The sequence below is a fragment of the Oncorhynchus masou genome, chromosome 24, assembly GCF_036934945.1.
Source record: "Oncorhynchus masou masou isolate Uvic2021 chromosome 24, UVic_Omas_1.1, whole genome shotgun sequence".
NCBI lineage: Eukaryota > Metazoa > Chordata > Actinopteri > Salmoniformes > Salmonidae > Oncorhynchus > Oncorhynchus masou.
The window spans coordinates 21,916,131-21,934,390 of NC_088235.1; the positions used below are offsets into that span (position 1 = coordinate 21,916,131).

An 18,260-nucleotide genomic window follows, 5' to 3' on the forward strand; every position below is an offset into this window, starting at 1 on the left:
CCAGGAGGATATAGACACATCAGCCCCACTATAAACTAACCCAGGAGGATATAGACACATCAGCCCCACTCTAAACTAACCCAGGAGGATATAGACACATCAGCCCCACTATAAACTAACCCAGGAGGATATAGACACATCAGCCCCACTCTAAACTAACCCAGGAGGGACATCAGCCCCACTATAAACTAACCCAGGAGGATATAGACACATCAGCCCCACTATAAACTAACCCAGGAGGATATAGACACATCAGCCCCACTCTAAACTAACCCAGGAGGATATAGACACATCAGCCCCACTCTAAACTAACCCAGGAGGATATAGACACATCAGCCCCACTATAAACTAACCCAGGAGGATATAGACACATCAGCCCTACTATAAACTAACCCAGGAGGATATAGACACATCAGCCCTACTCTAAACTAACCCAGGAGGATATAGACACATCAGCCCCACTATAAACTAACCCAGGAGGATATAGACACATCAGCCCCACTATAAACTAACCCAGGAGGATATAGACACATCAGCCCTACTATAAACTAACCCAGGAGGATATAGACACATCAGCCCCACTCTAAAGTAACCCAGGAGGATATAGACACATCAGCCCCACTCTAAACTAATCCAGGAGGATATAGGCACATCAGCCCCACTATAAACTAACCCAGGAGGATATAGACACATCAGCCCCACTCTAAACTAACCCAGGAGGATATAGACACATCAGCCCCACTCTAAACTAACCCAGGAGGATATAGACACATCAGCCCCACTATAAACTAACCCAGGAGGATATAGACATATCAGCCCCACTCTAAACTAACCCAGGAGGATATAGACACATCAGCCCCACTCTAAACTAACCCAGGAGGATATAGACACATCAGCCCCACTCTAAACTAACCCAGGAGGATATAGACACATCAGCCCCACTCTAAACTAACCCAGGAGGATATAGACACATCAGCCCCACTATAAACTAACCCAGGAGGATATAGACACATCAGCCCCACTCTAAACTAACCCAGGAGGATATAGACACATCAGCCCCACTCTAAACTAACCCAGGAGGATATAGACACATCAGCCCTACTATAAACTAACCCAGGAGGATATAGACACATCAGCCCCACTCTAAACTAACCCAGGAGGATATAGACACATCAGCCCTACTCTAAACTAACCCAGGAGGATATAGACACATCAGCCCCACTCTAAACTAACCCAGGAGGATATAGACACATCAGCCCCACTCTAAACTAACCCAGGAGGATATAGACACATCAGCCCCACTATAAACTAACCCAGGAGGATATAGACACATCAGCCCCACTATAAACTAACCCAGGAGGATATAGACACATCAGCCCCACTCTAAACTAACCCAGGAGGATATAGACACATCAGCCCCACTATAAACTAACCCAGGAGGATATAGACACATCAGCCCCACTCTAAACTAACCCAGGAGGATATAGACACATCAGCCCTACTCTAAACTAACCCAGGAGGATATAGACACATCAGCCCCACTATAAACTAACCCAGGAGGATATAGACACATCAGCCCTACTATAAACTAACCCAGGAGGATATAGACACATCAGCCCTACTCTAAACTAACCCAGGAGGATATAGACACATCAGCCCTACTATAAACTAACCCTGGAGGATATAGACACATCAGCCCTACTCTAAACTAACCCAGGAGGATATAGACACATCAGCCCTACTATAAACTAACCCTGGAGGATATAGACACATCAGCCCCACTATAAACTAACCCAGGAGGATATAGACACATCAGCCCTACTATAAACTAACCCAGGAGGATATAGACACATCAGCCCCACTATAAACTAACCCAGGAGGATATAGACACATCAGCCCCACTCTAAACTAACCCAGGAGGATATAGACACATCAGCCCCACTCTAAACTAACCCAGGAGGATATAGACACATCAGCCCCACTCTAAACTAACCCAGGAGGATATAGACACATCAGCCCCACTATAAACTAACCCAGGAGGATATAGACACATCAGCCCCACTCTAAACTAACCCAGGAGGATATAGACACATCAGCCCCACTCTAAACTAACCCAGGAGGATATAGACACATCAGCCCTACTATAAACTAACCCAGGAGGATATAGACACATCAGCCCCACTCTAAACTAACCCAGGAGGATATAGACACATCAGCCCCCCTACTCTAAACTAACCCAGGAGGATATAGACACATCAGCCCCACTCTAAACTAACCCAGGAGGATATAGACACATCAGCCCCACTCTAAACTAACCCAGGAGGATATAGACACATCAGCCCCACTATAAACTAACCCAGGAGGATATAGACACATCAGCCCCACTCTAAACTAACCCAGGAGGATATAGACACATCAGCCCCACTATAAACTAACCCAGGAGGATATAGACACATCAGCCCCACTCTAAACTAACCCAGGAGGATATAGACACATCAGCCCCACTATAAACTAACCCAGGAGGATATAGACACATCAGCCCCACTCTAAACTAACCCAGGAGGATATAGACACATCAGCCCTACTCTAAACTAACCCAGGAGGATATAGACACATCAGCCCCACTATAAACTAACCCAGGAGGATATAGACACATCAGCCCTACTATAAACTAACCCAGGAGGATATAGACACATCAGCCCTACTCTAAACTAACCCAGGAGGATATAGACACATCAGCCCTACTATAAACTAACCCTGGAGGATATAGACACATCAGCCCTACTCTAAACTAACCCAGGAGGATATAGACACATCAGCCCTACTATAAACTAACCCTGGAGGATATAGACACATCAGCCCCACTATAAACTAACCCAGGAGGATATAGACACATCAGCCCTACTATAAACTAACCCAGGAGGATATAGACACATCAGCCCCACTATAAACTAACCCAGGAGGATATAGACACATCAGCCCCACTCTAAACTAACCCAGGAGGATATAGACACATCAGCCCCACTATAAACTAACCCAGGAGGATATAGACACATCAGCCCCACTCTAAACTAACCCAGGAGGATATAGACACATCAGCCCCACTCTAAACTAACCCAGGAGGATATAGACACATCAGCCCCACTCTAAACTAACCCAGGAGGATATAGACACATCAGCCCCACTCTAAACTAACCCAGGAGGATATAGACACATCAGCCCCACTCTAAACTAACCCAGGAGGATATAGACACATCAGCCCTACTATAAACTAACCCAGGAGGATATAGACACATCAGCCCCACTATAAACTAACCCAGGAGGATATAGACACATCAGCCCCACTATAAACTAACCCAGGAGGATATAGACACATCAGCCCCACTCTAAACTAACCCAGGAGGATATAGACACATCAGCCCCACTCTAAACTAACCCAGGAGGATATAGACACATCAGCCCCACTCTAAACTAACCCAGGAGGATATAGACACATCAGCCCCACTATAAACTAACCCAGGAGGATATAGACACATCAGCCCCACTCTAAACTAACCCTGGAGGATATAGACACATCAGCCCCACTCTAAACTAACCCAGGAGGATATAGACACATCAGCCCCACTCTAAACTAACCCAGGAGGATATAGACACATCAGCCCCACTCTAAACTAACCCAGGAGGATATAGACACATCAGCCCCACTCTAAACTAACCCAGGAGGATATAGTGACAGAAGACTTGAGAGTTCCTTCACACACTTGATTCCTGTACATGATTTTCACATCTCTGAGAATCCTGACTTGTTCCAGGATGGACATGACTAACTCCTGTACAATAAATCGTGCTTACTATTTTTTGGAAGCATGCGTTACATGAGGCAAACATCTTATCAACTCTTGCCCCACAAATGAAGATTGGGAAGAGTTGCTGACATTGTTTTGAGAAATTAATGACTTTAAAAGATGATACAATGTTTTATGACACAATTATTTCAGTTCCAAGGCCAGTCAGTCAGGCACAAATACAGTTCTTCCTTTCACACACGCCTACTATCTAGCAAAACCTCCAACCAGTAAACTTCCAGGTCAACGGCAGCCTAAATAGTTCTGCAGTCTGCGCCCCAAATGGCACCCGTTTCCCTATTTAGTGCACTACCTTTGACACTTTATATAGGGAATGGGGTGCCATTTGGGATGCACTGGGCACTGGTCAAAATTAGTGCACTATATTGGGAATAGGATGCCATTTGGGACGCAGATTTGCAGAGCTATTTAGGCTGCCATTGACCTGGAAGTTTGGCCTGGTTGGAGGTTTTGCTAGATAGTAGGCTTGTGTGAAATCTTGAATCTGTGTCCAGCATAGTCTTTTGCTTGTGTAGTTAATTGCTTTAGGCGCCACTAAAGCGGGAGCCAGGTTTTCAGACTGCTAGCCCCGGTGAGAGAGAGGGCGGGCTGAATCTCCCCTCTCCCCCGCTACATTCATAGAACAGCTCAGGTTTTCCTTGGAAAGTATACACTGGTACCTCAGTTCCTCACACTGCACTGTCTGTCTGTTTCTCAGTGTATGTGTGTGCCACAGATCTCTATCTGAAGGAGCCTCTGGAGAGCATGTGGGGCCTCCTTGTAGTGATGGGTTAAAGACACTAACAGAAGGAGAGAAACAAGATAACCACTTTAACTGCTTAAGTTAGCCACAGCACTGCTACTGCATTCATTCTAGACCAAACATGCCATGATGTGTCCCCCACCCCTCTCAATTCAATTCAAAGAGATTTATTGGCATGGGAAACATTGTCAAAGCAAGTGAAATAGATCATAAACAAACGTGAAATAAACAACACAAGTGAACAGTAAACATTACACTCACAAAAGTTCCAAAGGAATAGAGACATTTCAGGTGTTATATTATGTCTATATACAGTGTCATAATGATGTGCAAATACATGTTGTATTTATAATGGTGTTTGTTCTTCACTGGTTGACCTTTTCTTGTGGCAACATGTCACAAATTTTGCTGCTGTGATGGCACATTGTGCTATTTCACCCAATAGATATTGGCGTTTTATCAACATTTGATTTCTTTTCACATTCTTTGTTGGTCTATGTAATCTGAGGGAAATATGTGTCTCTAATATGGTCATACAGCTGGCAGGAGGTTAGGAAGTACAGCTCAGTTTCCACCTCATTTTGTGAGCAGTGTGCACATAGCCTGTCTTCTCTTGAGAGCCAGGTCTGCCTACGGTGCCATTCTCAATAGCAAGGCTATGCTTACTGAGTGTGTACATAGTCAAAGCTTTCCTTAAGTCTGGGTCAGTCACAGTGGTCAGGTATTCTGCCACTGTGTACTCTCTGTTTAGGGTCAAATAGCATTCTAGTTTGCTCTGTTTTTTTGTTAATTCTTTCCAATGTGTCAAGTAATTCTCTTTTTGTTTTCTCATGATTTGCTTGGGTCTAATTGTGTTGCTGTCCTGTGGCTCTGCGGGGTTTGTTTGTGTTTGTGAACAACACCCCAGGACCAGCTTGCTTAGTGGACTCTTCTCCAGGTTCATCTCTCTGTAGGTGATGGCTTTGTTATGGAAGGTTTGGGAATCGCTTCCTTTTAGGTGGTTGTAGAATTTAACGGCTCTTTTCTGGATTTTGATAATTAGTGGGTATCGGCATGCATTATTTGGTGTTCTACATTGTACACAGAGGATATTTTTCCAGAATTCTGCATGCAGAGTCTCAATTTGGTGTTTGTCCCATTTTGTGAAATCTCGGTTGGTGAGCGGACCCCAGACCTCACAACCATAAAGGGCAATGGGCTCTATGACTGATTCAAGTATTTTTTTGCCAGATGCTAATTGGTATGTTGAATTTTATGTTCCTTTTGATGGCATTCTCTGGAGTGAAGAATCACGCTTCACCATCTGGGTTTGGCGCATGCCAGGAACACACTGCCTGCCCCAATGCATTGTATCAACTGTAAAGTTTGGTTGAGGAGGAATAATTCCAGTGAAGGGATATCTTAACGCTACAGCATACAATGGCATTCTAGACGACTCTGTGCTTCCAACTTTGTGGCAACAGTTTGGGGAAGGTACTTTCCTGTTTCAGCATGAAAATGCCCTCGTGCACAATGCAAGGTCCATACAGAAATGGTTTGTCAAGATCGGTGCGCTTGACCATATGACTGGACAATAATCAAGATAAGAGAAAACTAGAGCCTGCAGGACTTGCTTTTTGAGTGAGAGCAGAGCATTTCTTTATTATGGACAGACCTCTCCCCATCTTTACAACCATTGAATCTATATGTTTTGATCATGAACGTTTGCAATCTAAGGTAACACCAATTAATTTAGTTTCCTCAACTTGTTCAACAGCCACAATATTCATTACCAGATTCAGCTGAGGTCTAGACCTTAGGGAATGATTTGTACCAAATACAATGCTCTTAGTTTTAGAGATGTTTAGGACCAGTATATTACTGACCACCCATTCCAAAACAGACTGCAACTCCATGTTAAGGGTTTCAGTGACTTCATTAGCTGTGGTTGCTAACACATATATGGTTGAATCATCAGCATACATGGACACACAGGCTTTGTTTAATGCCAGTGGCAGGTCATTGGTTAAAATAGAGAAGACAAGAGGGACTAAAGAGCTGCCCTGCGGTACACCACACCCTACATGTTTGACATTAGAGAGGCTTCCATTAAGGTAAACCCTTTGAGTTCTATTAGATAGATAGCTCTCAATCCACAATATGGCAGATGTTGAAAAGCCATAAAACATATGTTTTCTCAACAACATGTTATGATCAATAATATCGAAGGCTGCATTGAAATCTAACAGTACAGCTCCCACAATCTTCTTATTATCAATGTATTTTAACCAATCATCAGTCATTTCTGTCAGTGCAGTACATGTTGAGTGCTGTTTTCTATAAGCATGCTGAAAGTTTGTTGTCACTTTGTTTACTGAGAAATAGCATAGTATTTGGTCAAACACATTTTTTCCAGCAGTTTGCTAAGAGCTGGCAGCAAGCTGATAGGTCTGCTGTTAGAACCAATAAAGGCTGCTTTACCTCTCTTGGGTAGCGGAATGACTTTGGGTTCACTCCAGGCCTGAGGACAAAGACTTTCCTCTCGGCTCAGATTAAAGATATGACAGATAGGAGGGGCTATAAAGTCAGCTACCATCCTCAGTAGCTTTCCATTTAAGTTGTTAATGCTAATTTCTCATCAATCCATGAAGCCTTAACAATTCTAACAGTCAGTTTCTTAACAAGTGCATGTTCATCAATAATTGGAAGAATCAATTTCATAAATTCATCAAGTGCAGCATCTGGATGCTCCTTATTAATTCCATCAGACCAACAAATATTTTTTTACATCATCCACAGTCACAGCAACATCTTTTGTATGATGCCTTATACACAATTTTAGGCCCAGCTTTCCTGGATAAAGCCACTATATTGTGATCACTGCATCCAATGGGTACGGAAACAGCTTTAGAACAAAGTTCTACAGTATTAGTCATGTATACTCCCCCTCCCGCGCTCAAGGTTGTCAGGCTGCTAATTCTTACGCACACCTGTCACCATCGTATTGCGCATCAGCGCCTCATCAGACTCACCTGGACACCTTCACCTTCCTGATTACCTTCCCTAAATATGTCACTCCCTTTGGTTCTTTCCCTAGGCGTCATTGTTTCTGTTACATTGTTTCATGTCCGTACACTACTCTTGTTTCGTCCTTGTGTTATTTATTATTAAAAGTCACTCCCTGAACTTGCTTCCCGACTCCCAGCGTACACTTTACAGAATAAAGCCTCACCAAATGGGAGCATCAGGGCGTGTTTTTTGTTACTGTAGCATCCGGGTGTCACTACCGGAGCAACTGGGATGCCTCAGCTGTCTCGTCAGGTTTCCACATGTCATGCGGAGTCGAACAGGTGAGCATAAGAGCAGACTCAGACGAGGAGACTAGGAGGTAACCAAGGTATGAATTGAAAAACGGGGAAGATGGGATGCAGGCCAAGTGAAGCTTGGGCGGAATGCAGGAAGCCAGGAAGCCAGGTGCGGTAGCTGAGGCTGTAGCGAGGGGAGTTGGGACTGGGTAAGCAGGTCCGGAGAGGAATCTAAGGACGCAGTGGAGTGGGGGATCCACTGACGAGACGTGGGACTGGGGCCAAAGTCAAAGCGGGCAGAACTGTAGTGGAGTGGAAAACAGCGTCAAGCAAGGGAAAACAGGAATAACACGAAAACAGGATCTAAGCAGGACCAAACGACTAAAAACCGCAGACTGACTGAGCAGGAACCTGGCAGCGTGGAAGTGCAGGGCTGAGTATTTGTTGAGGTCTTGATTATGGAACAGGTTGCAGCTGGTGGGGATCTGCTCTGCCTCCAGCACACCTGTCTCCTCCCACACAATCACACACACCCACACAGAGAGGAAGAGGGAGTGAGCACTGGAGGAGTGGCGGCAGGTTAGGGAGACACAGGATGAGAAGTAGAGGGCGTGGCAGGAGCAGATGTAACACAATGTCTCAGCCAGGTCGTCAGATTTACAACACCCCGTTGCCCTGTAAAATGTCCGTTGCCGTGTCTACCGAGGACACCTCAGCTAGCTCGTCAGGCTCCCATGCCTCAGCCGGTTCATCAGGCTCCCATGCCTCAGCCGGTTCATCAGGCTCCCAATGCCTCAGCTCGTTCATCATGCTCTCCGTGCCTCAGCCGGCTCGCCAGGCCCCTGCTCTTCAGCCGGCTTGTCAGGCCCCCGTGCCTCAGCCGGCTCGTCAGGCCCCCGCTCTTCAACCGGTTCATCAGGTTCCCACTCCTCAGCAGAAGTGATCGGCCTCCTCCTGGTCCCCGGGATCGTCTTTCTGGCCGGCGTCTTGCGGGTGGAGACGCTCGCCAGGGACGGGGTACTCCCCCTCCGGCACTCGAGGTCATCAGGCTGCTCATTATTACGCACACCTGTTACCATCGTTCCTCGCATCAGCACCTCATCAGACTCACCTGGACACCTTCACCTTCCTGAGTACCTTCCCTATATATGTCACTCCCTTTGGTTCTTTCTCTAGGCATTATTGTTTCTGTTCCGTTGTTTCATGTCTGTACGCTACTTGTGTTTCCTGTTTTGTCCTTGTGTTATTTATTATTAAAAGTCACTCCCTGAACTTGCTTCCTGACTCCCAGCGTAAATGTTACAATTAGTAGAAATGTGATCAATACATGTGGATGATCTTGTTCCTGTAGTGTTTGTAAACACCCTGATAGGTTGATTAATATCCTGAACCAGATTACAGGCACTGGTTACAGTGAGAAGCTTCCTCTCGAGAAAAAGCTTGATGAAAACCAGTCAATATTCAGGTCCCCACGAAAGTAGACCTCTGTGTTTACATCACATACACTATCAAGCATTTCACAGATATTTTTTAGATTCTGACTGTTAGCACTTGTTGGCCTATAGCAAGATCCAAAAGGAAAGGCTTTAGATGTGCCAGGTGAACCTGCAACCACAACACCTGAATAACACTTCAAATTATATCTTCTTTAAGCAGTACAGGGATATGGCTCTGAATAGCCCCCCCATAACCATTCCTGTTTCTTCTATAGATGTTATATCCTTGTATTGCTACTGCTGTATCATCAAATTAATTATCTTAGTGAGTCTCAGAAATAGCTATATATTATATATTAATGTTATCTGATGTTAGCAAGTTATTGATTTCATGAAACTAATTTCTAAGGCTACATACAGAATATTAAAATGGGATATTTTCAGCCCTTTCCTGGGTAGATTATCAGAGATAGACATAATATGGAAAATAGCAAACAAAACAAGATAATAAATAAAAAAATATTCAGCAGTCCACTAATCAGTTGGTGTGTGTAAGTGTGTGTGTGCTGCGATGTTGGCACTATGAACCCATAGGCTTTGCTCTCTCATCCCTTCCAGGCTTTTGGGACGGAGGGTGGACAATGAGCCTGTCATAGCGGATGTAATACAATACACTCTGGCAGCTTTCATGTGTGAGCACTTATTGTTGGTTTCTCTTTATGTTCAGACCAAGTTAAGTCTGTCACTTGTGTTGTATCAGTGTTAAATTCAACAATTTAGTGATATTTATGTCATCTGGAAAGCAGATGCAATCCAAAATTGAACAATAGGTCTTTATTGGAAATGTCACCTTCTGACCTTAGTTTCTTTTTTTAATGTCTTTGTGTTCGGTTGGTCAGGGCGTGAGTTGGGGTGGGTTGTCTATGTTCTTTTGTCTAGGTTATTATTTTCTACGTGTTTGGCCTAGTATGGTTCTCAATCAGAGGCAGGTGTCGTTCGTTGTCTCTGATTGAGAATCATACTTAGGTAGCCTTTTCCACCTGTGTTTTGTGGGTGATTCTTTTTCCGTGTCAGTGTTTGGTCCACACTGGACTGTGTCGGTTTTCATTTATTTCTCTTGTTCCTTTTGTTTTCTGTATCTAGTTGTATTTCATTAAAATATATTATGGACACTTACCACGCTGCTTTTTGGTCCGATCTCTCATACTCCTCGTCAGAGGAGGACGAATTCCGTTACAGGAAACAGGTTTTGGACGAGTCAACATAATAATAATAATAATCAGTCCCTAATCAGACACATGTTACAGAGCCTCTTTGGAGGCTAGCAGAAAATGTTATGCTTACTCTTGCTTTAGTTCAGGAATGGCTGAATAAGACATTGGCTATTCCAGGAACGCTTCTGAAGTTGCCAAAATCTCCTTATTCTGTATTTGAATGTGTTGTGCTTGTCATGTGGTACAGTGAGTGAGCTCTCTCGTAAACTCAATGGTTTAGGGAGCTGTCAAGGTTTCCAGGGCAGGCTGGTTGACCATGAGGCGAAATGCACGTACACACCACCTTGAGCTGTACTGTAGAGGACCTTCAAGTTAAACAGGTCAGTCAGGTTGTCAGTCAGGTTAATCAGACCGTGAGTCAGGTCGTCAGTCAGAAAACAGAGGCAGTGGAAGCACCCAATCAGATCAGAGAGGGATGTTTTTTAGATTGTTAGATGTTTACTCAGAGTTTACCTTCAAGGACACTGAAGCTCAGTCTCCCATCAATACTGTAATCTTAACATACGAGTCCTAGAATGTATCGCCTGTAGTTACATCATACTCCTGTCTCTGTTACACTAATTCTCCACATACAGTATACATACAAACTCCTTGGTCAAAAGTGATTTTATTCTTATTTAATTAGTGTTTGGCAGTTGAAGGATGTTGGGGCTCCCCTCATGTACCTTGCTTTCTGAGATAGTCCAGATCCTGAGACAGGCCCTCCCATGCTTGATAGGGCTTGAAGTCCCAAATGGTACCCTATTCCCTAGTGCATTACATTTGACCAGGGAATTACCAAAACTAGTGCACTATAAAGGGAATAGAGTGCAGGGCCTGGTAACGTGAGCGTCAGCCCCCTTCTCTAAAGGGGAGGAAGGTATAGTGGTCAGGTAATTGTAAACATAAACATACCCTCCAAGTTTTTCCCAGAACCGCCTGAATGCAGGATTCATGGTTATAGAAGTCTAGAGGTCTCTCCAGAGTTGTCCGCCAGCTAGGCACCCACTGCAGCCTCCTGGCAGCTTTACTCAGAGACCAGAGACTGAATCAAGCCATTCATACCTCCCTCTGCACAAAAATAGATTTGTTCACCCACCTACCCACTGTGATTATACTGTGACCCACCTACCCACTGTGATTATACTGTGACCGAACTACCCACTGTGATTATACTGTGACCCACCTACCCACTGTGATTATTCTGTGACCCACCTACCCACTGTGATTATACTGTGACCCATCTACCCACTGTGATTATACTGTGACCCACCTACCCACTGTGATTATACTGTGACCCACCTACCCACTGTGATTATTCTGTGACCCACCTACCCACTGTGATTATTCTGTGACCCACCTACCCACTGTGATTATACTGTGACCCAGCTTCCCACTGTGATTATACTGTGACCCACCTACCCACTGTGATTATACTGTATTTGGTTAAATTTCTCACAGCTATCGGAAACCTCCTCTCCAAATGTCTAGAAGTCACTGTTCAAGTTTTAAGAAAAATATGATTAGGTAACACTGGAATGTGGTTCTCAAGATGGACAACCAACCTGTGGTTATTCAAAAAAAAAAAAAAAAAAAAAATTAGTACAGTAAAATATCTCCGTCAGTGGTTCTGTCTGTTCTCTCCCTGTAGGACACACACATGTTCATATTTTTCACACATCTTGATAAGCTTATTCATTCTGTATTGTGTGATAATAAACAATAGTCATAAAATCAGGCCTGAGGGGTGGGGGGGATGTTCCCTGGCAATATGCTCTGCCCATAGAAATGGAATTCTAGGATGGTTCTGACTGTGTCGTATGTAATAGTTGTAGAATATATCTATGTTGTGCTCCATGCAGACGCGTAAGCTGACCAAGGTGGAGCGGCAGAGGTTCAGCGAGGAGGTGGAGATGCTGAAGGGGCTGCAGCACCCTAACATTGTCCGCTTCTACGACTCCTGGAAGGACAACTCCAAGGGCCTCAAGTGCATCCTGCTGGTCACCGAGCTCATGACATCAGGCACCCTCAAAACGTGAGTTTGTCTTTCCTGCCCCAACCTGGCCTCAATCATCGTTGTAGTAGAGGAGACTGTTGTGCCTGTTTTGTCCCATTTGTTTTATTTCCTCTACAAATTCCCCCTAACAAATTCATACCATTTCAATATTTTCTATATTATTTTCTATATTTTATCATGATTATAGAATCTTGATAGGCAACTATTTTTATCCATCCTTGTTTTCTATCTGAACGTCTGACAGTCCTCTCTGGTGTGGAATGTACTGGTCTGGTCTGTCCTCTCTGGTGTGGAATGTACTGGTCTGGTCTGTACTCTCTGGTGTGGAATGTACTGGTCTGGTCTGTACTCTCTGGTGTGGAATGTACTGGTCTGGTCTGTACTCTCTGGTGTGGAATGTACTGGTCTGGTCTGTACTCTCTGGTGTGGAATGTACTGGTCTGGTCTGTACTCTCTGGTGTGGAATGTACTGGTCTGGTCTGTACTCTCTGGTGTGGAATGTACTGGTCTGGTCTGTACTCTTTGGTGTGGAATGTACTGGTCTGGTCTGTACTCTCTGGTGTGGAATGTACTGGTCTGGTCTGTACTCTCTGGTGTGGAATGTACTGGTCTGGTCTGTACTCTCTGGTGTGGAATGTACTGGTCTGGTCTGTACTCTCTGGTGTGGAATGTACTGGTCTGGTCTGTACTCTCTGGTGTGGAATGTACTGGTCTGGTCTGTACTCTCTGGTGTGGAATGTACTGGTCTGGTCTGTACTCTCTGGTGTGGAATGTACTGGTCTGGTCTGTACTCTTTGGTGTGGAATGTACTGATCTGGTCTGTAGTCTCTTGGTAATGCATCCTGATAACATGTGTTTACTGCAGGTACCTGAAGAGGTTCAAGGAGATGAAGCTGAAGCTGCTGCAGCGCTGGAGCCGTCAGATCCTGAAGGGGCTCCACTTCCTCCACACCCGCACCCCTCCCATTATCCACAGGGACCTCAAGTGTGACAACATCTTCATCACCGGCCCCACCGGCTCCGTCAAGATAGGAGACCTGGGCCTAGCCACACTCAAAAGTGCCTCCTTTGCTAAAAGTGTCATTGGTGAGTGTATAAGAGTTTATTAACTAACTGCAGTCATGTATTTTTATAGATTAATTTCATGTTTTGGGTTTTTCTAGTTTCGGGCCTTTGAGTGCTCTAACTATAGAATCATTATTAGATCACTGTGCCACAGATTACAACCCTATGAGGCATGTCCTGTGCAATCAAATGTATCTTTCCTAGAGAAGATGTGCGTGTGTGTGTACATCTGTGTGTGTGTGCGTGTGTGTCTTCTTGTGACTGGTGTTGACTTGTCTCTCTCCTCTCCTCCAGGTACCCCAGAGTTCATGGCTCCAGAGATGTATGAGGAGAAGTATGATGAAGCTGTGGATGTCTATGCCTTTGGGATGTGTATCCTGGAGATGGCCACCTCAGAGTACCCCTACTCCGAGTGTCAGAACGCTGCCCAGATCTACCGCAAAGTCACCAGTGTGAGTGGAAATATATATTCCATTAGGCAGACCCTTTTACTCTTCGAAAAAGGATTCCAAAAGGGTTATTCAGGTATCCCCATAGGAGAACCCTTTTTGGTTCCAGGTAGAACCAATCCTTTTTTTCCTAAGAGTGTACATTTTGGTATGGGTGGCCCCAGGGGGACTCAAACTCAAAACCCTGGTGTTGCAAATGCCATGCTCTACAATCCTGCAACACAGGACCATGGTCCTACATAGACTGGGACTCTCCTCTCTCCGTGCAGGGTTAGTCAATAATGTAATTGTCCTGTTCACGCTCTTCCTCTTGCACTATGGAAGAGAGAAAATAACTATATGAATGTCCTAGATGTCTGGAGAAAGGGAAAAGTCTACACGGGTTTCCTTGGGATGTCCCAACTTTGATGTCACCCCATTGAAGTGTATATTTAAAAGGTAAAGGTTAGGTAAGGGTTGGAGTTAACGTTAAGGTAAGGACGTCCCAAGGATTCTGGACTGCTCTAACCCTGGAAGAAGTCTTGATGTTAGACTCCACTCTGCAGATGGAACTGAGGTGGCCGTCTCCAGGATACACACCCCTAAGGCCACAGCTGCTTCATACTTCTCCTCATACACCAATTTATGAAAGCACCATTTTCAAAATGCTTTATTCATTTCAAGTTGTGTGCATTATCATGTTGTAGCCTTACCACCATCTCTATTCTCATCTGCAATTTTGACTCATAATATCTGATATTGTGATTCGGAGCTCATTCTATGCTTCTACCTTTCCAAAGATCTGACTGGATGCTCACACTCAACATGAGCTTTATTAGAAGATTCCATTTCCTACAGACCATGATGACATGGTGCTAGTTACCAGGGAGACAAATGACATGGTGCTTGTTACCAGGGAGACAGATGACATGGTGCTAGTTACCAGGGAGACAGATGACATGGTGCTTGTTACCAGGGAGACAGATGACATGGTGCTGGTTACCAGGGAGACAGATGACATGGTGCTGGTTACCAGGGAGACAGATGACATGGTTCTAGTTACCAGGGAGACAGATGACATGGTGCTTGTTACCAGGGAACAGATGACATGGTGCTGGATACCAGGGAGACAGATGACATGGTGCTGGTTACCAGGGAGACAGATGACATGGTGCTGGTTACCAGGGAGACAGATTACATGTTGCTGGTTACCATGGTGAGAGAGAGAGATTTCCTTTTCAGAGATGACTACCCCATCTCTGTACCTCACACATACAGATAATTATAAGGTATGTCAATCGAGTAGTGAATTTCAAGCACAGATTAAACCACAAAGACCAGGGATGTTTTTCAATGGCTCGTAAAGAAGGGCACTGATTGGTAGATGTGAGCATGGTGAAGCTATTTATTAAGCTTTAAAGCAGTTAGAGCTCAATGGTTGTGATTTGAAAAAACTGAGGATGGATCAGCAACATTGTAGTTACTCCACAAACTGTCATTAAGGCTAGTAAAAAGAAGGAAGCCTGTACAGAATTAAAATATTCCAAAACATGCATCCTGTTTAAGGCACTGCAAAAAAATGAACTCTTTGTCCTGAATACAAAGTGTTTTGTTTGTGGCAAATCCAACACATCACTGAGTACCACTCTTCATATTTTCAAGCATGGCGGTAAATGTAACCATGTTATGGGTATGCTTGTCATCGGCAAGGACTAGGGAGTTTATGATAAGAAATGGAATACAGCAAAGCACAGGCAAAATCCCAATGAAAAAAACATTAGAGCAATTTGTTCCAACATTAGAGCAATTTAGCAGATGCACTTTCCAGACGATCTACCATTAGTGCATTCATTTTAAGATAGCTAGGTTGGACAACCACATATCACAGTAAGTACAATTTTCCTCAATAAAGTAGCTATCATCAAAGTCAGAGCTAGAAAGGGGTGGAAGTATTATTTCACCACAGGCATTCGTTTTCCTTGTTTCTGGGGGGGAGGGGGACATGCTGTGGGATTATTGAATATACACTGAAGAGGTAGGGTTTCAGATGTTTTCAGAAAAGGATGGACATGGACTCTACTGTCCTAGCTTCTGGGGGAAGCTGCTTCCACCATTGGGGTGCCAGGACAGAGAAAATCTTGGACTGTGCTGAGCGGGAGCTGCCCTCCCTTAGGGGCCAAGAGACCAGATGTGGCTTGAGTTGGGGTGGAGGGTTTGATTATAGCCTTTAGGTAGGGAGGGGTAGTTTCTCTTGCTGCTTTGTAGGCAAGTACCAGGGTCTTTTAGTGGATGCGAGCTTCGACTGGAAGCCAGTGGATTGTGTGCGGAGGAGTGGGGTGACATGGGAGAACTTGGGAAGTCTGAACACCAGGTGGGCTGCAGCATTCTGGATAAGTTTTAGGGGTTTGATGCCAAAAGCGGGGAGGCCAGCCAACAGTGAGTTGAAGTAGTCCAGAAGGAAGATGGATTAGGACCAACACAGCTTCCTGTGTGAGGTAAGGTTGTACTCTACGGATGTTGTAGAGCATAAACCTGCAGGAGCGAGTCACTGTTTAATGTTTGCAGAGAATGACAGGGTGTTGTCCAGGGTCACGTAAAGGTTCTTTGCACTTTGGGAGGGGGACACTGGAGTTGTCAACTGGGAGTAGTTGAGTGTCATCTGCAAAGCAATGATAGGAGAGACCATGTAAGGATATGACGGAGCTGAATGACTTTGTGGATTTACAGTAGAGGAGAGGGCCAAGAACTGAGCCCTGGGGGACGTCAGTAGTGAGAATACATGAACAGCACATATCCTCTTAGGGTCAAGAAGAAAGTTCTGTGAGAGATAGTGATAGAGTTTGTCAGAGACAGCACGCTTTGGAAAGAAAATAAAGAGGGGATACTGGTCTTTAGTTTGATGTCAGAGGAGTAGAGAGTTGGTTTCTTGAGGAGGGGAGTGATTCGGGCCATTTTTAAGTCAGGGGGGCAGGGGGCGCAGCCAGTGGTCAGGGATGTGTTGATGAGGGAAGTGAGGAATGGGAGAAGGTCTCCAGAGATGGTCTGGAGAAGGGAGGAGGGAATGGGGTCAAGCGGGAAGGTTGTCGGGCGGCCAGACCTCACTAGTCGCGCGATTTAGAGAGGAGGGAGTGGAAAGATGATAGGTCCTTCGGAAGTTTAGTTTTACTCCATTTTCACTCTGCTGCCAGCAGCCTTGTTCTGTAAGCTCGCAATGAGTCATTCAGCCAAGGAGCAGGAGGGGAGGGCCGAGCTGGCCGGGAAGAAAGGGGACAGTGGGAGTCGTAGGATGTGAAAAGAGAGGAGAGTAGTGTTGAAGAGGCAGAATCAGGAGACAGGAGGGAGAAGGATTTAGCAGAAGGGAAAGAGTAGTGGGAGAGAGAGAGAGAGAGAGACAAGATTGTGATGGTGCATGCCTATCTGAGTAGTTAGAGTTGGAGGAAAGGGAGACAGAAAACAAAGTAGTGATCAGAGACCTGGAGGGGGTTGCAGTGAGATTAGTAGGCAAACAGCCTCTAGTACAGATGAGGTCAAACGTATTGCCTGCCTTATGAGTGGGAGGGGACTGGGAAAGGGTAAGGTCAAGAGAGGCAAGGAGGGGAAAGAGAGAGTTGGAAAGAAATTCAATTGAAGTTGAAGGCAAGCATCGGGAGGGTGAAGTCGTCAAGTACGCATAGTGGTGAGCCATTATCAGGAAATTAGCTTATCAAGGTTCAAGCTCATTGAGAAACTCTAAGAGAACCTAGTGGGCAATATATGACAACAATGTTAAGCTTGAGTGGACAAGTGACAGCATGAAATTCACTTAGGTGAAATGAGTAGCCCTGTGCCATCACCAATGTTCTTGGACTATGAAAAAACGTATTCTGATGGAGAGAGCAGCAGTGTTCTCTGGGGTGATCCATGTCTCTGTCAGGGCAAAAAGTCAAGGGACTGAAGGGCAGCATGGGCAGAGATGAATTTGGCGTTCTTGAATGCAGATGAGCAGTTCCAAACGCTGCCACGGAGCAGGAATTCCACATGGGTTGTGCGCGCAGGGTATACGCTCCCCACCCCGCCAAGTGTCTGTAAAGCCTACAGAGAGAGAAGCGAACAGGTATAGAAAACACACACATAGTTGACAATGCTACAAAAGAGCAAACTGAGATCTGAAAATAACTATGTAAAATACT

At 44.9% G+C, this 18,260-nt stretch overlaps 1 protein-coding gene across 1 annotated transcript in view; it reads left to right on the forward strand.

The window, feature by feature from the left end:
- LOC135511353 (serine/threonine-protein kinase WNK4-like) overlaps positions 1–18,260 on the forward strand; it is a 138,223-nt gene that overhangs the window by 73,924 nt on the left and 46,039 nt on the right. Inside the window, exons 3-5 of the mRNA XM_064932895.1 lie at positions 12,444–12,616; positions 13,464–13,684; positions 13,958–14,115. Coding sequence (XP_064788967.1) covers positions 12,444–12,616; positions 13,464–13,684; positions 13,958–14,115 — 552 coding nt within the window. The remainder of the gene's footprint in view (positions 1–12,443; positions 12,617–13,463; positions 13,685–13,957; positions 14,116–18,260) is intronic.